The sequence below is a fragment of the Erinaceus europaeus genome, chromosome 8 (assembly GCF_950295315.1).
Source record: "Erinaceus europaeus chromosome 8, mEriEur2.1, whole genome shotgun sequence".
Taxonomy (NCBI): Eukaryota; Metazoa; Chordata; class Mammalia; order Eulipotyphla; family Erinaceidae; genus Erinaceus; species Erinaceus europaeus.
This window is the reverse complement of record NC_080169.1, coordinates 99,675,372-99,697,493: the sequence shown is the minus strand read 5'-3', so window position 1 is coordinate 99,697,493 and position 22,122 is coordinate 99,675,372. Positions and strand designations below refer to the sequence as shown.

The 22,122-nt window shown below is 41.8% G+C and overlaps 1 protein-coding gene across 2 annotated transcripts in view; it reads left to right on the top strand.

The window, feature by feature from the left end:
- The first annotated feature begins 643 nt into the window (after positions 1-643).
- The window catches only part of TNPO3 (transportin 3), a 68,958-nt gene continuing 47,479 nt past the window's right edge, over positions 644-22,122 (top strand). The window contains exons 1-4 of one of the 2 annotated variants that reach the window (XM_060196538.1): positions 644-1,128; positions 10,535-10,693; positions 17,306-17,506; positions 18,781-18,854. In XM_060196538.1, the coding sequence (XP_060052521.1) occupies positions 17,384-17,506; positions 18,781-18,854 (197 nt within the window). In that variant the 5' untranslated portion in view covers positions 644-1,128; positions 10,535-10,693; positions 17,306-17,383. The remainder of the gene's footprint in view (positions 1,129-10,534; positions 10,694-17,305; positions 17,507-18,780; positions 18,855-22,122) is intronic. The other variant, XM_007526314.3, reaches the window with a different exon arrangement.

Genomic DNA, 22,122 nt, shown 5'->3' with positions numbered 1-22,122 from the left:
AATAAATAATAGTCCGGGAGGTGGCGCAGAAAATAGATAAAGCGTTGTGCTCTCAAGCATGAGATTCCCCAGTTCGATCCCTGGCAGCACACATACCAGAGTGATGCGTGGCTCTTTCTCTCCTCCTACCGCTCTCTCTAATAATGATGATGATCATCATCATCTTTGTGAAAAAGGCGGATTGAAGAGGGATTCGAAGCATTTTGCATTTATCCCACCGTGATAACTCTTCCGGGATGTACACTAGTTATTTGAGTGTCTTGTTCCTCTGGAACAAAGCTTGCACGGAAGAGGCAAACCTTGGGGCTTCCAAGTAGAGTGGACAGTTCACGCATGATGAGACCCATGCGCCCCGCTCAGAGCAAGAAGCGGGGATTCTCCTCACAGACACCAAGTGAGATCGGGGAGGAAAGACCTCAGATCCTGGGCCAAGCAGAGGATGGCGGCTCAGGCGTGGGACCTTAGACTGTCCTACAGCTCCAGCCTAACGCCAAGAGAGAGAGAAAACCTCCTTAGACTCCGACTCCTTCCTGGCTCCTGGGTTGGCAGGGCGACTTCCGGGAGGGGGCGGGGACACAGGAGGAGGCGTGCCGGGAAGGAAGCCGTTTGCTGAGCTCCAGGCGGAAGTGTGCAAAGGTGTGGGTGCCGCCGCTTCCGGTCCGGGTCTACGCGGTTTCATTAGACTGCATGGCTTCTGCGGGTCCGGACAGTTTTGAGAGAGCTCGTCGTTGAGTCAAGACACCAGCGCGGGCATTGGGACTCTGCAGGCTGCGGTTTCGTGGCAGGATCGGAAGAAAGGCCAGGAACTTGAATTCAGGCCTAACCTCGGTTTCCGAGGGGGCCGATTTTTCTGCAGGAACCCATCAGCCCTGGTAACGGCCAAAGAGGAGATGGCGCCAGTCAGGGAGCGGCCGTGGCCGACACAGTGAGGAAGCGCGCGGGCCGAGCGGCCGGAGGATCCTCGGGAGGAGAGCCAGCGCCGTCGCTGCCGCCACCGCCGCCGCCAGCATGGAAGGGGCCAAGCCGACACTGCAGCTGGTGTACCAGGCGGTGCAGGCGCTCTACCACGACCCGGATCCCAGCGGCAAGGAGCGCGCCTCGTTTTGGCTGGGGGAGCTGCAGCGTTCGGTGAGGGGCCGGCAGAGGCTGTTCTGCGTCGCGGGACCGTGGCGGGGAGGGACCCGGGCTCGAGCTGGGGGGCCCGGACCGTGCGGTTGGCCTTGTGGGGTCCTCCCCGGGGAGGAGCTGCGGCCGCGGGGTGGGGCTGCAGGGCTGCGGAGCCTCCTCTCGGCCGCTTGTCGGAGACGAGTCGCCGCCGGCCGGTCGCCAACTGGCCCTCGACGCTTCCCGTAGCGTCAGATGGGAAGCTTCCCATCCTCTCCCCTCCTTCTTTTCCTTCTTCTCTTCTCTCTTCCCTCTCCTCTCCTCTCTCCCCTCTCCCCTCTCCCCTCCTCTCTCCTCCCTTCCCTCCCCTCTTCCTCTCGCCTTCGATCTGTTTCCTCGATGGAGTCAGCCCCCAGCCACTTGCTTCTGAAGGCTTGGCCTTTCCGTTTGGGCTTCTTGCTATCGGATCCGAACTTCTCAAGTCTTTCTCTAAATCTCAGCCCTTCTCCGCCACTTTAGGACGCTCCCGTCAGTTTTTCGCCCGCACTCATCCTGACGTTCACTTTAGTCTCGGTGTGTGGTTCCCGAGACTTCTCAGATTCTCACAGACGTGAGCTTTTTTTTTTCTTCTTTTTTTTCCCTCCTTCGCATTTCAGGGTGCGACACAGTATAGCGGGAAACAGAACAAAACAGTTTGTGTTTCAGGAAAAAGCTTTGCTCATATTTTGCTGCATAGAGGTTCTCTAAGCTAGTTTCTCAGACTTGAAGGCTCATGGTTAGAGTACGGCATCCTCATAGCTGTCTTTTTTTTTTTTTTTTTTTAATATTTTATTAATGAGAGGGATAGGAGGATAGAAAGAGCCAGACATCATTCTGGTATTTGTGCTGCCAGGGATTCAACTTGGGACCTTTCTGTGTCTTGTGATAGGGGGTGATGTTGCTGACTTTGCTTTTCCTATTTTGGCATTTTGCATCCTGTCTCCTTTAAAAAAAGGTTGAGGTATTTAGTGAGTAAGAGAGAAAACCAGAGCATCACTCTGCCATGTGCGGTGCCAGGAATCGAACTCAGGACCTCAGACTTGCAAGTTCAGCATTCTACTATTGCACTGACTCCTCTGTTGCCCCCCCCCTTTTTTTTTTAATTTCTGGAACAAATATATATATAATTTTTGCTTTATCTCTCTTTTTAAAAAGAATTTATTTATTTATTTATTCGTGAGAAAGAGAGAAAGAACCAGACATCACTCTGGTACATGTGCTGCCAGGGATTGAACTCAGGACCTCATGCTTGATAGTCCAATGGTTTATCCACTACGTCACCTCCCGGCCACAAGGCATGCTTTTTTTCCCCTTTTGTTGCCCTTGTTTCATTGTTGTTTTTATTGTTGTTATAGATGTCATTGTTAGGACAGAAATGGAGAGAGGAGGGGAAGACAGAAAGGGGGAGAGAAAGACACCTGCAGACCTGCTTCACTGCCAGTGAAGCATCTCTCCTGCAGGTGGGGAACCGGGATCTCGAACTGGGATCCTTACATGGGTCCTTGAGCTTCGAATCATGTGCTATACCACTGGACCCCCTAAAGTCTTTTTTGTTTGCCTCCTCCCTTTTCATTTCTTGTGTCTTAAACTTGTGCTTAAAGGTCCGCTGTCTTTTAAAGTCTACCAATAGGCTGCAGGCTCTTACCAAATATCAAAAAATTTTGCAGTTTTGGCTTTGAATGTTAACACAAAAAACCTGGGCATCTGGTTAATCCATTGAGAAGATCAGTGTTTAGTTATATGGGGATTTAAGTATCTGATCTTTGTATACTTTTTCAGAGTGTAAACATGCTACTCCAGTCAGTTTACTGCTATTGCTGTATTTTTTTTTAAAGAATTTATTTATTTATTCATGAGAAAGATAGGAGAGAAAGAACCAGCCATCACTCTGGTACATGTGCTTCCAGGGATCGAACTTAAGACCTCATGCTTGAGAGTCTAGTGCCTTAGCAACTGCGCCACCTCCTGGACCACATACTGCTGTATTTTAAAAAAATATTTAATAACATTTATTTTATTTTTCAGAGAGATGCAGAGAGAAACAGAGACATGCCAGAGCACTACTCAGCTCTGGCTTATGGTGGTGTGGGGGACTGAACCTGGAACTTTGGAGCCTCAGGCACTAGAGTCTCTTTGCATAACCACTGTGCTATCTACCCCCACCCTGCTGTGTGTATTTTAAGTCAGTGTTGGGTCTTTTTGCATGTCTATTATGCTTGCTTCCCCTGGGATTTGTCAGTGAGAGAAAGGGAGCCAGAGCATCATTCTAACACAGACCAGGGATTGAACTCAGCACCCAATGCCTAAGCTTTACCTACCTCACCACCTCGCAGACCTCTTTAAAGGATATTTGTGATTACTCAATGACTTCTTTTAAAAATGATAAATGGAGAGGGGCAGAGAAAGAGTGAAAGGGGCCAGGAGTGTGGTCCTCCCAAGTGTGCAAAGAATCTTTCCCCAGAGATGCCCAGATTCCACTGTCCCCAAGCAATGGATGTTGGCATTATCACCAGTACACATACATACAACTTAGCCCACAGAGAGCACAGACCCATGTTGGAATTTTTCTGGACTATTGAGTTGGGAGAACTTTCATTTTATGATATAAATCAGTGGTGCCACTTACATACAATCACTGACACCTTTACAGAAAGACTGATGCCCTATTTCCCTGCTAAACCTTCTTCCTTGCCATTTGTTATGAGAATCATTAAAGATGAATGCTGATGTTTTTGTTAAAAAAAAAAAAAAAAGAAAGGGGCCAGGCTTGGACCTAGGCTGGACACATGGCAGAGCTATCTGAGTGAGATATTTTATTGGCACAATTATATAAGAACTACAAAGAGTTTAGATGGAAGTCTTGGAACATAAATGATACAGAGAGGCACATGCAGACCTGCTTCACTTGTGAAGCTTTCCCCCTGTAGGTGGGGATGTTTTTTTCTTTAATGATTTTAGTCAATGATTTGATTTATCTGAAAATCTGTTACTGCTTATGTTCATCCTCCACTCAAGTAACCCTCACAGTGTAACATGCTTTGGAAAAGATAGTCTTGGGGCCAGGTGGTGGCGTACTGGGTTGAGTTTGCATGTTACAGTGCTCAAGGACCCTGGTTCAACACCCCCCCCCATCCCCACCTGCAGGGGGAAAGCTTTGCAAGTGGTGTAGCAGGGCTGCAGGTGTCTCTGTCTCCCTCTCTGTTACCCCCTTCCTTCTCATTTTCTGTCTATCTAATAAATAAAGATAATAAAAAATTCAAAAAAAAAGTTTAAAAAGAAAAGAAAGCCATCTCTTTTAATTGAATTTGCTAGTTGAGCCAACATAAGGATACTGCATGCTTTGCATTGCTGAGAACTGGGCTATGTAAGGAAATGATAAAAATCCAAGACCTTTGTTTGTATTCCAAGGTCTAACTGACTATTATTATATTATCTACTATATTATCTAACCTGATTGCTGGTGAGGCTTTTGAAATTAAGTCAGAGAAAAAAAATCAGTTCCTTATTTGCACTGCAGCATTCCAAGTCTTGGACAGTGTGGAGACTTTTCATGTTTGTTATTGCTGCATTGAAGTCACTTAGTGAGAATTGATGATGGTGTTTTATTTCTTCTGGCATTCATTTGTATTTGGATTTATTTCTCTCTTTTGGCTGAGACTTAACTGCTGTAGGCAGTATATTTGGAATTTTGTTTTCTTTTTCATTTATTTTTCTTGTCACCTGAATTCACCCACTACTCTGGGTTGATCCCCCCAAAAAAAATAAAAGAAAGTGAGGAAAGACACCAGAGCTTATTTTTTTAAAAAGTTTTTTAAATTTTTTTTTATTTTCCCTTTTGTTGCCCATGTTGTCTTTTTATTGTTGTAGTTATTGTTGTCGTCATTGTTAGTTAGAACAGAGAGAAATGGAGAAAGGAGGGGAAGACAGAGAGGGGGAGAGAAAGATAGACACCTGCAGACCTGCTTCACCGCCTGTGAAGCGACACCCCTGCAGGTGGGGAGCCAGGGGCTCCAACCGGTCCTCGAACATGCGCCTAACCTGCTGCGCTATTGCCGGACTCCCACACAGAAACTTCTTTAAGCTGGGTGAGTACGTAACAAAGTAGGCACCCACCAGGCAATCTATCATACTAACTTTTTTTTTCTTTTAAAGATTATTATTATTATTTAAAAAACTATTTTAAAAATATTTTTCCCATTTGTTGCCCTTGCTATAGTTATTATTACGTTGTTATTGATGTCATTGTTGGATATGACAGAGAAATGGAGAGAGGAGGGAAAAACGGAGAGTGGGAGAGAAAGATACTTGCAGACCTGCTTCACTGCCTGTGAAGCGACTCCCCTGCAGGTGGGGAGCTGAGGGCTGGAACCGGGATCCTCACGCCAGTCCTTGCACTTTGTGCCACGTGCGCTTTAACCCGCTGCGCTACCGCCTGACTCACCTATTATTATTATTTTTTTTACCAGAGCACTGCTCAGGTCTGCTTTGTGGTGCTGGGAAATGAACTTGGGACTTTTTGGTGCCTCAGGCATGAAAGGATTTACTTATTTATTAATGTGAAAGTGAGAGGAGGAAGGGAGAAAGAGAAGATGGACAAGAGAATCACTCTAGCATATGTGATGCTGAGGTTTAAATTTGACTACTCTGGGAGTTTGGCGTAGAGCAGCGGGTTAAGCGTAAGGACTGGCGTAAGGATCCCAGTTCAAGCCCCAGCTCCTCACCTGCAGGGGAGTCGCTTCACAGGCAGTGAAGCAGGTGTCATATCTTTCTCTCCCCTCTCTGTCTTCCCCTCCTCTCTCCATTTCTCTCTGTCCTATCCAACAAGGACGATATCAATAACTACAACAATAAAACAACAAGGGCAACAAAAGGGGATAAATAAGTTTAAAAAAAAAATGACCACTCTAGGAAGCCCTCAGTATTTATCCTTTTGTGATCAACTGATCATTCCTTTTTAGTGCTAAATTATAGATAATAATAATAAATAAAGTTTACAATCTTGTTGTTGAAAAAGTCATGACTTTTTTAAAGGTGGCTAGGAACAAATTATTTCTTTCTCTTTAAGAGTTTATTCATAAGAAAGATAAAGTGGAGAGAGAGAGAACCAGACATCACTCTGGTATATGTGTGGACAGGGTTGAAATTCATAGTTGAGAATCTACTTCTTTATCCACTGTGGCACCTCCCGGACCACTCATGACACCCCTTTCTTCCTTCCTTCCTTCCTTCCTTCCTTCCTTCCTTCCTTCCTTCCTTCCTTCCTTCCTTCCTTCCTTCCTCCAGGGTTATTGCTGGGCCTCAGTGCCTGCACCATGAATCCACTGCTCCTGGAGGCTGTTTTTTCTCCCTTTTGTTGCCCTTGTTGTTGTAGCCTTGTGGTTATTATTGTTATTGATGTTGTTTGTTGTTGGATAGAACAGAGAGAAATGGAGAGAGGAGAGGAAGACAGGGGGAGAGAAAGCTAGGCGCCTGCAGACCTGCTTCACCACCTGTGAAACAACTGCAGGTAGGGAACAGGGTGCTCGAACCGAGGTCCTTAAGCTGGTCCTTGGCGCTTTGGGCCACATGGGCATAACCCGCAGCACTACCGCCTGACCCCCTCATGGCATGTCATTTCTATGCAGAAATGCAACATGGCTTTTCCTACAACCCAATATTTTGTTTATCCATTCATCTGTTGTAATGCTGTCATGACCATGGGTCATAGTAAATGTCTCTTGACAGGGGTCCGAGGTTCCTGTTTTCAATTCTTTTGAGTGTATCTACAGAAGAGGATTTGCTGAGCCATATGGTGATTCTGTCTTTGTTTTTTGAAGAACTTCCAATTTTTTCTCCAGATTTTGTAAAATTTCAAACTCTATTGAAGTGGGGGTGGGGGAAAGCAAATGAAAGAAATGGTCCTAAATTTAATTCGTACAAAGTTGAACTTACTCAGATGACCATTTCTGGGTTTCCTTGGCTTGTCACATGTTTCTGAAATTTCAGACTGTTTTACTGCTCTAGGTGAAACCTCAGAAGCTTCCCCCCCTTCCTTATTGGAAGTTCACAGACCTGCTAAAGAGAATAATTTTATACTGTGCAGCATGCAGAATCCCTTAACAGTACTGACATATTTTTCTGGTGGAGTTCTCAAAATGAAAATATTATGAAACAAGTTTTCCCCTCTTTGCTAAGAAGTTATGTTAATAGAGTTTATATTATAGTTTCTACTTTCCCCCTCCTCAAGCTCATAGCACTTATTTTTTTTTTCCATTCTGTTTTTTTCTATTTGTTTCCTTGTTGTGTCTCGTGTCTCACCTATAATGTTATACTAACAGGCCCAAAGCATGGCTGATTCATATTTACTCCCAGGAAGTCCTCACTAAGTTCTCCATTTGCTTCAAATGAAGTGTCTTCAAGCTTGATGTTTTTTGCTTTAAAAGCAAGACTGGCTGGTATGACTGAAAGTAAAACTCAGAGAAAGGATTATTAAAAGGTATATGTTTCAGTGATTCCCAAGCCAAGCTGATATTTTTGACTTAACTATTCAGTACCATTCTCCAGGTTAATATTGCTATACACAGATGACAGCTTTAAACTTGGAGATAGAGGTGCTATTTATTTTTTTACTAACTTTCTTTAATTTTAATTTAATTTTATATTTATTTTCCCTTTTGTTGCCCTTGTTTTTTATTGTAGTTATTTGTGATGTCATCATTGTTAGATAGGACAGGGAAATGGAGAGAGGAGGGGAAGATGGGGGGTGGGGGGGGCGGGGAAAAGATAGCAGACCTGCTTCACTGCCTGTGAAGTGATTCCCCTGCAGGTGGGGAGCTGGGGGCTCAAAGTGGGATCCTTCTTCGGGTCCTTGTGCTTTCCACCCTGTGTTCTTAACCCACTGTGCTACCACCCAACTCTCTAGGAGGTGCTATTTTTTTCCCCTACCATCTGGGTTATCACAGAGGCTTGGTGCCTGTACTACTTTGCCACTTCTGTTAATTTTTTTTTTTTTTTTTTTTTGATAGTGGGTGAAAGACAGTGAGATAAAAAGAGAGGAGATAGGGGGTTGGGTGGTAGCTAGTGGGTCAACCACACACGGTGCAAAATGCAAGGACCAGAGTAAGGATCCTGGTTCAAGCCCCCTGCTCCCCACCTGCAGGGTGGTTGCTTCACAAGAGGTGATTGAAGCAGGTCTGCAGGTGTGTTTCTCTCCCTTTCTTTGTCTTCCCCTCCTCTCTGTCATATCAAACAACAACAGCAATGACAACAATAACAAGGGTACAAAGTGGGGAAAATAGCCTTAAGTAGCAGTGGATTTGTAGTGCAGGCACCCAGTCCTAGCCATAACCCTGGAGGCAAAAAAAAAAAAGGGGGGATGGATAGATCCATAGCACTACTGCACCCTCATGAGAGCTCCCATCTTGCAGGTGTGGACTGGGGGCTTGTACTGGTGTCCTCACATGAGTGAGCACTCTGCCAGTGAACCACCACCTGGCCCATGAGTTTTTATACTTTTAATATAAAAAAAAAGTTGACACGGTTTCTTAGTACCATACTATTCATGATTGACAACTGCATATTAAGCCAGAAATCATTTGATATAAGTCATTTTGACCAGAGGATTGTTTGAAAATGCTTGTTCCAGAAACAATAGGATTTCGTCAGAAGCTGTCGTTTGGTCCAATGCCTTTCATTGAGATCAAAATAGAACATAACGTAAGGGCACTACAGTCTTCCAAATTTTGACGTCAAGAATGCTTATTTCTGCTGAGATTTGACTACCTCATGATGTTTCAAAGAGTTATGTGTAGTGGCCAGGTGTACGAATCAACAGGTAGAATATATACCTTCTTGGGTTTGGTCCCCTGTATTGCATATGCCAGAGTGGTGCTCTGGTCTTGATCTGTCTGTCTCTGCTATGAAGTAAATAATTTCCTTTTCTTTTTAAAGAGTTACTTTTAACCAGGAATCTCTTCTCTCTCATTAGGCATATCAGGCTTTTCTGTGGGTCTTGGTGCTTGCTTAGAGTTTTATTTATTTGTTTAAAGATTCATTCATCTATTTTGTTGTAGGGCTTTACTGTTCCAAGATGATTTTTCCCCCCTTCCTAGTTAGAGGGACTCACAGAAAAAGATGCCACGGTACTGAGGCTTCCTGTAGTTATGGTGGGGCTAGACTCGGCCCTGACCTGTGCTGTGTGCATGACAAAGCAAGCTCACTATCCAAGTGAGCTATCTTGCCAGCCCTTTGAAGATTTGTTTACTAATGTAGGGCTGGAGTGGGGCAGAGAGAACATGAACCAGAACATCTCTCTGGCACATGTGATGCCAGGGAGAGAATCCTGCACTTAATGCTTTTAAGTCCCAAGACTTAAAAGTTGTGCCACCTCCCAGATTGCTGCTCAGGGTCTTTATGATTATTTTTCTTTTATACTCTGCCTTTGGGAGCTGTTTGCTGTGAAGGTATTAGCGAAGGTGCATTTCATCATGATTTTTGTGTTTCAGGCCCTCTTGCAAAACAAGTTATTTTGAAAAATATTTTAGGTAGTGATGGCTATGAGTCCCATAGGTTATATATTTCTCAATATCCTCTAAACAATTTTCTCCCTGCTGGCGAAGATAACTATCAAAAAAGCAGCTTACTGTGACAGATCTAGCAATTTGTCTCAGATTTGTAAAGTTCTCAGAAAGGATTAAATAATAAAAAAAAGATAGTTGACTAACAAATAATTTTCTCTTTTCAGGTTTTTGTGGGGTGGGGTTTAGAATTTTTCTTTTCTCTAAATGTTGAGTTGTTTGACTAATAGGATTTATTTTAGGAGTTCTATTTATTCTGCTGTCACCTAATTTCCTCCCCAATATTCTCTAGATCTTTGAAAGAAAGTCTTTATTCAACTATATTTGTTACTAGTTGAAATGCTTCCACTTTTATGCTGCTTTTCAAATCCAGAACTTTTTCTAATTGTCTTTTAACTTCAATGAAGTATTTTTAGTAAGAGAGAGAGAGAGAGAATGAGAATGTGGGGTAGGATTAACTAGTAGCCCTAATCTGATTTTAGTTCTAGGCAGTGATTGAATCCATAGACTCATGTCTGGGTGTGCGCTTGCATTTTTGAGGGCCTACTCAGTAATTTCAGTTGATTGACAATTTTAGAATTGTTAGTGTAGAAGTGAGTCTTGGAGCAACTGTGTACTTTTAAGAGGGGAGGTACTTTTGGATCTGCTGTAAAGTATAATGAAAAGACTTAGCATGTTGGTGAAAGGATTGCTGGGTCATAGCCTGCTTCATATTCACCACATAGTCATGGAAATATCTTTTGAAAAGACTTGCTATAAAGGCCTGTTCTGCTACTGCTTTGTGAAATGGACGATTGGAATTAGATGCTGAAATGGAAAATGTTCTCTTGTTGCAGCCTCTTTGAAATGTGCTGCTAGTGGGAGCTGCAGCTTCCTCCTGCTGACTGAGCCCCAGGCTTCGGTTGAGATGGTCCTTTCAGAAATGTGGAGCTTAGTCCAAGCCTGGATTTCAGTGGGTAGCACCTGGCATCTGTGGCTAGGAAGTCCTATCAAGTGTAAGTGCTTTATTCTATCCTTGTAAAGAATTCCCTTTCCTTCTTTTTCATCTTTTCTGCAGCTTAGCAGAGGGGAATAAGAGTGAGCAAGCAATCTATTATAGCCTCCAGGGTACCATCATTTGTTTGCATTTTCCATATGATTTAGTGACTAAAAGAAGATTGTTTTTGAATTTCAATTCTTCTGCCTGCCTGAAAATCAAAATCTAGTGATGTAAATTTTGAATCCTCATCATAGAGTACTGGTAGTATTATCCTGGATAAGTTCTCACTGGCAGTTTACCTAGTTAAGATAATCAAGTCTACCAGGTTTGTTTAGCAGTCACTCTTACCAGGGAGATATGCAGTAGCAGTGCATGGTACTTGAATGGCAGAGGACCCAGGTTCAATCTCCAAAAACACTCTCTGGAGCTTAGTGGTACTCTAGTATAAACATAAAATAAATATCAGCTAGGGAAATGGTTCAACTGGTAGAACTTGGAATTTGCGTGTCTGAGACTCCCTGCACTACAGTGTGGTAGTGCTGTTTTGGTGTCGTCTCTGTCCCATGTAAACCTCTTAATCCCCAGGGGGCAAGATTAAAAACTTTTTTTTTTTTTTGCTTCCAAGGTTATTGCTGGGGCTCGGTGCTGGTAGGAATCCACTGCTCCTGGAGGCCCTTTTTTCCATTTTATTGGACAAGACAGAAATTGAGAGGAAGAAGAGAGACACCTGCAGTTCTGCTTCACCACTTGTGAAGTATTCCCCCTGCAGGTGGGGAGCTGGGGCCTTGAACCCAGATCCTTGTGTAGATCCTTGCGCTTAGAACTATGTGCGCTTAACTAGGTGTGCCACCACCTGGGGCAGCCCTCCCCCCCAAAAAAAAAATTTTTTTTTAAGTTTGATTGAGACAAATTGAGAGGGATAGGGGAGTGGTCTGGGAGGTGGCACAATGCATAAAGCATTGGACCCTTAAACATGAGGTCCTGAGTTCAATCCCTGGCAGCACATGTAACAGACTGATGTCTGGTTCTTTCTCTCTTCCTTTTTCATTAATAAATACAATTTTTTAAAGAGGGGATATATATCAATAATAAAAATAGTTTTAAAAAGTACTTCTCATCACCAAAGGATTTTGACAGATATAGAGATAATTAAGAACCTTTACTTTAGAAGAGCTCACACTCTACTAGAAAAGAGTAACAGAGGCTCCGCTCAAGTAATTATACAGAGTTCTACAGATGAGCTATTAAAAGATTCAAGGATACTGTACTAGTAAGGTAAAAAGGCTGATTTATTCCTTCAGTATTTCCTATCTGAGTTTGAGTATAAAGTGTTTGCTGGGGGGGGAGGCATCTTTTTTTTCTTTCCCATTTTATTCAATAGACTAGAGAAACTGAGACTGCCTGGCTCCTCTAGGCATGCTCTTACCCTGATCTTCCATACTTGTTGGCAGTTTTCCTGTCCAGTGTCATGTTCTTATAGGTGAAGGTTGCTCTGTGATCCTGTCTACTGACATGCTGTTCTTACATCTGGTGAGCCCCGTGGAGGATAAGTTATTTTGCCACTTCCTTGGTGTAATGATACCTCCACTGGTATTGGTTTGGTATCATGGACTCAAGACTTTTATTCTTGTTTCTCTAGGGATCGAGGTTTTTCTTACTGCAACCTCAGTGGGTCTTAACCTGTGTCTTGCGGGTAATGAGATTTGTTGCTATTCCCACATAGCTTAAGGTTTTTGCTCCCTAGGAAAGGTCCCCATGTAGGTTTCTGTCCCCTGTCTGCAGTTGAGACTGTGACTCTCCTTTTAGGACTTCATGACTAAAAAAGGCTTTCAGTGTTTGCTTCCTGTCTCCAACCTGTAAGTATCTGGTGGAGGTCTTTGGAAAAATCTGTAGGCAGTTGTGTACTCTGCTTATAGCTCAGCTCCAAGGGTGATAGATGCTTTTACACTTCCTTTTTGTACTTTCTTATATACACACTCTAATTCTCTCTCACTCTCACTCTCTCACTCACTGCTCAGCTCTGGTTTGTGGTGGTGGTGAACCCAGGAGCTTGTAGCCTCAGGCATAAGAGTCTGTTTGCATAACCATTATGCTATCTACCCCCTTCCCCCCAACTCTCACTCTATCTAACTGTATCTAGATTGACATTTAGATGGCACCAGCTCTTGGCTGTTGTGAATAATGTTGCAGCTAACATAGGTGTGCACATACTGTCAAGATTGTTTTTAAGTATTGTGGGTGTATACTTGATCAGTGAACAAAAGCAGGTATTAAGAGCGCTGATCCTTGTGTAGTCAAAGATTCGTATGTGACTGTATGTACAGTCTGCTCTCCACCCATGTGGGTTCCACAACCACAGAAGTAGCTAACAGACCTCTTCAGTTAGTTTGGCCTGTGGATTTGGAACCCACATAGTTTGAACACATGTTGTTCATGGGTCAGTCTGCATGCCCAGAAGTGGAACTGATTAATACAATGGTGGCTGCATTTTTGATTTTTTGAGGAACCTATACTGTTTCTTAGCAACTATATCACTTTACATTCCTACCCAGTGATTTTTATTTTATTTTATTTTTATTTTTCTCTTTTTTTACCAGAGCACTGCTCAGCTCTGGCTAATGGTGATTCAGGGCTTAAACTTGGGCTTTGGAGCTTCAGGCATGAGAGTGTCTTTTCATAACCTTTATGCCATCTACCCACTACTCTTGTTAATTTAAAAATATTTTTAAATTATCTTTATTTGTTGGAGACAGCCAGAATTTGAAAGGGAAGGGGGTGATTGAGAGACACCTGCAACACTGCTTCACCACTTGCAGAACTTTCCCCCTGCAGGTTAGGGACCTGGGGCTCAAACCCAGGACCTTGTACGTTGTAACATGTGCACTTAGTCAGGTGTACCACTATCCTCCTCCCCCCTCTTTTTTTAATGTCCATGGTGATTCCATATGATGCCAGGGATCCAACCCAGAATATAGCAAAAATGTGTGTTCTATTGACTGCCATTTCCTGCCATCCTTATTTGTTTATTTTGTGTTTTGTGTCCTCTTAGCACCCCCCCCCCCCACGGGGGTTCTGAAAAGGAGCAAAGGGAAAAATAACCCTGATGCACAGTCGCTCCCCCCCGCCCCCGAACTGTTTGCCCACCCCCCCAAATTTGTCCTTGGGGTGTTGAGAGCTGCCCCAGGGATGAACTTACCATGTCCTGTGATGTGTCTGGTGCAGAAGACATCACACGCTATTTGTTGGAGGATAATGGTGTCTTTTCTGTTTCACGAGCCAGGCTCGTAGCATCCCAGAGCAGCTGGGTTGCAGATCTGCTAGCTTACAGCTCTCTCAGCAGAACAATTGGGAGCTTTCCTGTTAGGGCAGCTGCAGCACTTGACTGATGTTTACTTCTGCTGTCGGGAGGTTCCAGTCCATTTCTCAGTATGGAGCTCCAGTGGCAGCAGATTAACCACTTTCCTGTGCAGCTGAATCCGAGGCTCGGAGACTCTCTAATCTAGCTTACATGATATTGTCTTCTGGCCAATGTTTTTTTCCAATAAGGCATCAGACTGAAGTTATAGCCAACACTCCCCTCCACACTCTTTATTTTATAACCAGTATGCTATCTTCTTGATCATATAGCCAACTTTTGACATCACATTTTGAATGTTTCTGGTGATGATCCAGACGTAGGTTCTTCTCTCCAGTTAGAATTTGGAAGGTAGTGATTTTTCAGTTTCATTGAATCCAGGCATGCCAAACACTCCCCCTTTTGGATTGCAAGGAGGATCTTTTCATGGCCTGAGTGACAGGATAATTAAATACCATCAGGAGTTGATGAGTTGTGGCCCAAGTAGAATCCTATCTCTTCTGTCCTTGCAATCCTTTTAATCTGTTAATTTGGTTGCTAGTATTTTGTTGGCTTGATTTTTTTTTTTTAAACCAGTGTTCATAAGAAATAGTGGTCTGTAGTTTTCTTGTAATAGTATCTTTGACTTTAATGTCAAGGTGATGCTGACTTCTTAGAGTGAATGAGGAAATACCTCCCCCTGACTCCCAGAAAATTTTGGAAGAATTTTTGTTTACTCTTGAAATATTTGGTGGATTAAATCCACCTGGCCCTGGACTTCCCTCTTTCTTTCTTTCTTTCTTTCTTTCTTTCTTCCTTCCTTCCTTCCTTCCTTCCTTCCTTCCTTCCTTCCTTCCTTCCTTCCTTCCTTTCTTTCTTTTTTTCCCCCCTCTCTTCTTCCAGAGCATCACTCTGTGGATCAGACACAGGTTTTCAGGTTTGCTAGTCCCACACTTGATCTGTTGCACCACCTGGGTATTCCTTTGTTGGAAGGTTTTTTTTTTTCCTTTTATTTTTAAAAAATATCTATGTGTTTATTCTCTTTTGTTGCCCTTGTTTTATTGTTGTTATTGATGTCGTTGTTGGATAGGACAGAGAGAAATGGAGAGAGGAGGGGAAGACAGAGGGGGGAGAGAAAGATAGACACATTCAGACCTGCTTTACAACCCTTGTGAAGCGACTTCCCTGAAGGTGGGGAGCTTGAACTACGATCCTTATGCCGGTCCTTGCGCTTAGGGCCACCTGCGCTTAACCTGCTGCGCTACCCGACACCCCTCTTTTTTTTTTTTTAAACCAGACCACTGCTCAGCTCTGATTTGGGGTGGTGCAGGGGGATTGAACTGGGACTTTGGAGCCTCAGGCATGAGAGTCTCTTTGTATAACCATTATGCCATCTTCCCTGTCCCCCAGTACCATTTACTTGGTTTGATACTTTTGAGTTATTCATATATGTTCAGATCTATTTCTAAACTAAGTATCTGTTCTGTTAGTCTTATTTCAGAAATATTTTGTATGAAGAAAGTTTTTTAGGAATTTGTCCACTTCATCCAAATTATGCAGTTTAGTCAGTATGCAGTTATTCATCATACTTATAGTCATTTTTATTTCCTAAAGTATAAAGTTAGATGTGTTGGCTGCAACTTATAAATTTAGGTATGTTGCCTATTTTGACCCAGGTGTTTTTTAAAGAGTCCGTTCAATTTTCTAGCTTTTCTTCTGCTAATTTTTAGTTTCATTTTATTCTGATAGGAAAAGATGCTTTCTGGGATTTCTGATATATGAAGACATATTTTATTCAACCATAGCACTGCTCAGCTCTGGCTGGTGGTGGTACAGAAGGTTGAATTTGGGACTTTGGAGCCTCAGGCACGAGAGACTCTTTGCATAACCACTATGCTATTTATCCCCGCTCAAGACATTTTATAGGCTAAAGTCTTGTCTAGCCATAATAGTTTTAGTCTTCACTGGGTCCCAGCTAACAGAAAAGCTGGGTCTTTCTTGCTTGCTGAGCTGAACTTAGTCCTTCCATTCCTGCTCTCTGGAATCGGACCACCACTGATAGCTATCTTGCTATTTTTGATATCTTCAGACATGTTCTCTTTGGTATTTAATTCAGCCTCTTTTTATATTGTAGTTGCTGAAGTTTCACTACTCTGCTGACTTTTTAAGATACAGTCAGAGAGGGAAAGGACACTGCAGCACCTCAGTCATCACTGTGATCATTTCATAGCTGAATTTATTACTGAATTGAGGTTGAAATTATTTTTAGTCTACTTTATTCTCTCATGAAGAGGCATGGAGTTTAGTTTAGAATTAGTGGTTTGTTAGTTACTTGCTATGGATGGCACAGTTTTGTTCCCAAAATTCTCTTTTGAAAATAATGTTCATATCTATAGCTGGCTAGAGGACACATTCTATGCGTTTGTTCTGTTTATTACTTCCATGGGAATATTTATTTGCTACTTTGAAATTTATTTTAGTGGCATGTGTAGTACTTTACAAAATATAAATTTTGATACCGTGGAAAATAATTGAAGTATTCATTTATTGAAATCACTTTTCTATTGTCTTACTCAGGAACTAAAAATTGAAATGTAGGTCTGTTGAGACCAATTTAAAGTATAATCTATTTACAGATGTAGTAAAACAGCTTCTAGAGTCAACAGAACCTACTTTATAAGTGGGAAAGATATGAAACATCTGGTTAAATGGTGACAACTTTAATAGAATATTTTAGGGCATTTTCTTTCATATTCTTCTCCATACAGCTAATTCCTTTTTTCTTTATTTATTTGGGATTAATGACTTACAGTCAACAGTAAAAATACAGTAGTTTGTTCGTGTGTAATATTTCTCAGTTTTCCACATAATAGTTCAGCCCCCCCCCTTTATTGGGGGATTAATGGTTTACAGTCTACAGTAAAATATAATAGTTTGTACATATGTAATGTTTCCCAGTTTTCCACATAACAATTCAACCCCCACTAGGTCCTCCTCTGCCATCATGTTCCAGGACCTGAACCCTCCCCAGAGTCTTTTACTTTGGTGCAATATCCACACAGTTAATTCTAAACAGTAAAATTAGCTCTGCTTAATTGATTGATAAGCTCCATTTTTTTGATAAACAGAGCCTCACAGACACATAATTCAAGGTGTTGACTAAATTTGTCTATAACTTAGCATATCAGATTGTTCTTACATCTGAATATATTTAGTAAGTACTGAGTTTTTGTGACATTAAAATGATTTCAAAATGTAGCCTAGTTTTAAGAAATTTTTCTCATCTGCTTTCAGGTTCATGCATGGGAGATTTCAGATCAGTTGTTACAGATTCGGCAGGATGTGGAGTCCTGCTATTTTGCTGCCCAGACCATGAAAATGAAGATTCAGACCTCATTTTATGAGCTCCCTACAGACTCCCATGCCTCATTACGGGACTCATTACTAACTCACATCCAGAACTTGAAAGACTTGTCACCTGTCATTGTAACGCAGGTAAATTTTGTGCTGTTCAGCATGGAAATGTTAAGACTAGTTCTTGAATTTATCAAGTTTAATTTTGATTGACATTGCTAGGCCACTTGAGATATTGTTACCCTTCTGCAGACTCATTCCATTATTCTGTGTATTACAGACTCATTCCTATGTGGCTAGAAAGTGAAATTTTATATCATTTGCATTGATCATTGTTGATCATGAACTATCAGTAACTTAAATACAGAAGTAGAGATGGTGAGTGTAGGTTATCACAGGTAGACAGATGTGTGCCCCCTTCTGTTAAAATTGTAGTTGACATTGCGTTATTTTGGCTCAAGAGGTCTACTTAATTAGCTGTTTTTTTCTTTTTCTTTTTTATTTATTATTGGATAGAGATAGATTGAGAGAGGAGGGGGAGAGAGAGAATGAGAGAAGCAGAGAGACACCTGCAGCCCTGCTTCACCACTTGTGAAGCTTTCCCCCTGCAGGTGGGGACCAGGGACTTGAACCCAGGTCCTTGCACACTGTAATGTGTGCGCTTAACCAGGTGCACCACTGTGTGGCCCCACTAGATGCCATTTTATAGACTAAATGGTTAGTAAAAGCCTTCACAATGAAACAGTGAACTAGAGCATCTGGCCTTTCCCTCTTAGAGAAATACAATAGGAAGGAAAACTGGAAGCGTCAGTGAATACATTCTCACATGTGTTCTCTGCTTGGCATAGAAGTGCCATTGAAGAGGAAGGAGGCTTTTGCATAAGGCTTCAAGATGAGAAATGGAAAGAGAAGGGAAATGGCAATCCATTTCTTAAGGAGTGAGTCCAAGGTCTGACTTTGTTAGTAGCTTTAATGTTTGGCAAAGTATAATGTTTTTGTCTGTAAAGTTCTATCATACTGCCAAATGAAAGTAACTGATAAATTCTCTCTGACTTATGTTGCTTTTGTTTTGTTTTTCATTTTTCGAGGTTAACTTAACTCTTAAAAATGTTTTTAACTTAGCTCGGGGTTACTGTGGGGCAGGTGATTTTAATTCTTATGGGACTTTAATCCTCGGGCTATATCCCTGCCCTAGCGTTTTAACTTTTAAATCTCAGTAACTTGTAGCTAGCTCAGACTAATTATATGATACATTTACTTATATATGTCTAATGTTGTGGGGGTGAAAAGAATAGATAAGGTCAGTTATGCTATTTGGAAGACATTTAATTTCTGTGCTTTCCTGTTAATGTTGATTGTAAGCCTGTTTCTTTTCATCAATTCTATTCACTTATTTAACCTCCCTTCTTATTCAGCTGGCTTTAGCAATAGCAGACCTTGCTCTACAGATGCCTTCATGGAAGGGTTGTGTACAAACATTGGTGGAAAAGTAAGTAACCCCTGTTGATTGCATATTAGCATTTGGAATTGCCATTAAGTCTATTTTCCTACAGTATTTGGTAAATAGTAGCTAAATTTTTGAACTGTTGGGTTGTTTGAAGTCATAATGCATTTTTGCATAGAAAAGCATGGGGAAAAATACTTAATGACTTTTCCGACAACCTGGTGTTTTAAAATGAAATACTATAGAGAAAGAGGTATATAAAGACTTTTTAAAAAAATTATCTTTATTTATTGGATAGAGACAGTCAGAAATATAGAGGGAAGGGGGAGGAAGAGAGAGAAGGAGACACCTGCAGCCCTGCTTCACCACTACTAAAGCTTTCCATCTGCAGATGGGGACCAGTGGCTTGAACTTGGGTCCTTGTGCATTGTAACATGTGCACTCAATCAGGTGCACTACCACCCGGCCCCTTCAAAAGAACTTCTTAATCAGGAGCCAGGCAGTAGCACAGCGGGTTAAGCACAGGTGGCACAAAGCTCAAGAACCGGGGTAAGGATCCTAGTTTGAGCCCCCGGCTACCCACACCCACCTGCAAGGGAGTTGCTTCACAAGCGGTGAAGCAGGTCTGCAAGTGTCTTTCTCTCGCCCTCTCTGTCTTCCCCTCCTCTCTCCATTTCTCTCTGTCCTATCCAACAATGACGATATCAATAACAACAATAGTAGCAACAATAAAAAAAACAAGGGTAGCAAAAGGAAATAAATAAATATTTAAAAAATAAAAAAAGAAAAACTCTTAATCTACATATGCACATGACTTGAATTAACTGCAGCAAAATCACACTGGTGATTCTGTAAAAACATTGTCAGAATGTCGAAGTTATATTAAATGGAAATTTGTTATTTTCTTACTATTTGGTTTGCTTGGTTTCTACCAAAGAACACTATTTTTAGATACACGAACCCTGCTATCTTGATTATTTCCTCAGGCATCTTGGCAAGATGATCTTGATATTTGCTTGCATTTTGCCTTTAGGTGTGAAAGCTATAACAACTGGCATGTTCATTTTGCCACAAATGTTACTAAGTTTTATTTTAGAAAGAACTTTGTCAGAATTAACCCACAGTTGAAGAAATTTTTTGTTTGTTTGTTTTTATTGCCACCAGGGTTATTGCTGGGATCTGTTGATGGCAAAATGTATCCACCACTCCTGGTGGCTGTACCCTCCCCTCCCTGCCTCCTCCTCCCCTCACCTTCCTTTCCTTCCTTTTATATTTTCATTTGACAGAATAGCAAGAAATTGAGAGGGAAGAGGGAGATAGAAAGATACGACAAATGGTCCGGGAGGTGGTGCAGTGACAAAACTTTGAACTCTCAAGCATAATGTCCTAAGTTCAATCCCTGGCAGCACATGTGCCAGAGTGATGTCTGGTTCTTTCTCTCTCCTCCTGTCTTTCTCGTAAATAAATAAAATCTTAAAATAAAAAGAAAGAGAGGTAAGACACCTGCAGGCCTGCTTCACTGCTCATGAAGCATCCTCCATGCAGGTGGGGAGCAGGGTCTTGGGTCCTCATCCTTGTGCGTGGTGATATGTATGCTTAACTGAGTTCTCCACTGCTTGACACCCCACACAGTTGAAGAACTTAAAGTGTGGAAGTAAAAAGTGACTTCTTTTCTCCCTGTTCCTGTTTCAGAAGTGACCAGTATTCATAATTGATGTTTCCTCTAGTATACATTAAGATAACAATGCATATATATTTGAATGAGTACACATCTGTTTATCCCCCCCACCCCACACACAGTTTAGTGGGGGTTAGTGGTGTATAGTACAGTTGTTGGCACATAGGGGTAACCTCGCAACTCCTTATATTAGCTATCTGCAAGACACACTCCCTCAACCTGTGTCCCCATCTGCCATCATACACCAGGACCCCAGTGACCCTCTATTCCATCTCTTTCCCTCACCACAGAGTCCTTTGCTTGGTGCAATACACTATGCCAGTCCAAGTTTCACTATATATGTTCCTTTACTGTCTTTGATTCTTAAGTTCTCTCTATGAGTGAGATAATTTGGTATTCATTCTTCTCTTTCTGGCTTTTCTCAGTCAATTATATATTTCTTTATTCATGTAGTTTGCTTCAAAGACTTTTTTCTGCTTTACCACTCTGGACTTTTTCAGACAGAAGAAGTGAGACCAAGAGCAAGTAAATAAGCATATGCTTATTTCACTGTAGTAGGAAGTCAGATTCAAACCTAGATCACATATAGCTAGCTGTACATTGTCCAAATGAGCTGTTTGCCAGAGCTGCTTAATATACTCATACATATATTTGATAGAGAGAGAGAGAGAGAAAAACTGAGATAGAAGGGAGAGGGAGAGATCAACACTTCCATTACCATTTGTGAAGCTTTTCTTCTTCAGGTGGGGATTCAGAGCTTGAACCCACATACTTGCTTATGGTAATGTGTGTACTGAAGTGGATGTGCTACTCAATATATTGTGGACATCTTCCAAATTATTTCATAGACAATTCCATGTGGTACACTGTGTCACGGTTTGTAACTTTTAAAATCTTGATTATAAAAGAACCCATATATTATTTTCCCAACATTTTGCTATTAGAAACAAGTACTAAAGTCTGCATTTCCTTTGCATGCCAGTGTGAAAATTTTCTGAGCAATAAATACTTGAAAATGAAATGACTATTAAAAATTATCCAGGTTAAAACTGATTCCCAAACTTTTATCTGGAAAAGTGTGTGTGTGTGTGTATGTGTGTGTGTGTGTGTGTGTGTAGCAGTAATGGGGATTCTGCTTTTATTGTCATGGGTAATTTTGCTAGCTGTTGTTAACACATTTTATTGTTTTCTAACTTTTTAAGAAATATTTATTCTATTTACTCCTTTTTTTGCCCTTGTTTTATTGTTGTTGTAGTTATTAATGTCATTGTTGCTGGATAGGACAGAGAGAAATGGAGAGAGGAGGGGAAGACAGAGAGGGGGAGAGAAAGATAGACACCTGCTGACCTGCTTCACCGCTCTCGGGAAGCGACTTCCCTGCAGGTTGGGAGCCAGGGGCTCGAACTGGGGTCCTTATGCAAGTTCTTGTGCTTTGCACCACATTCATTTAGCCTGCTGTGCTACTGCCCAACTCTCTTTAATTTTTTTTTTTTAATAATTTATTTCTTTATTGGGGAATTAATGCTTTTAACTCTCTTTAATTTTTTTATAAAAAGGAAGCATTGACAAAACCATAGGATAAGAGGGGTACAACTTCACACAATTCCCACCACCAGATCTCCGTATCCCATCTCC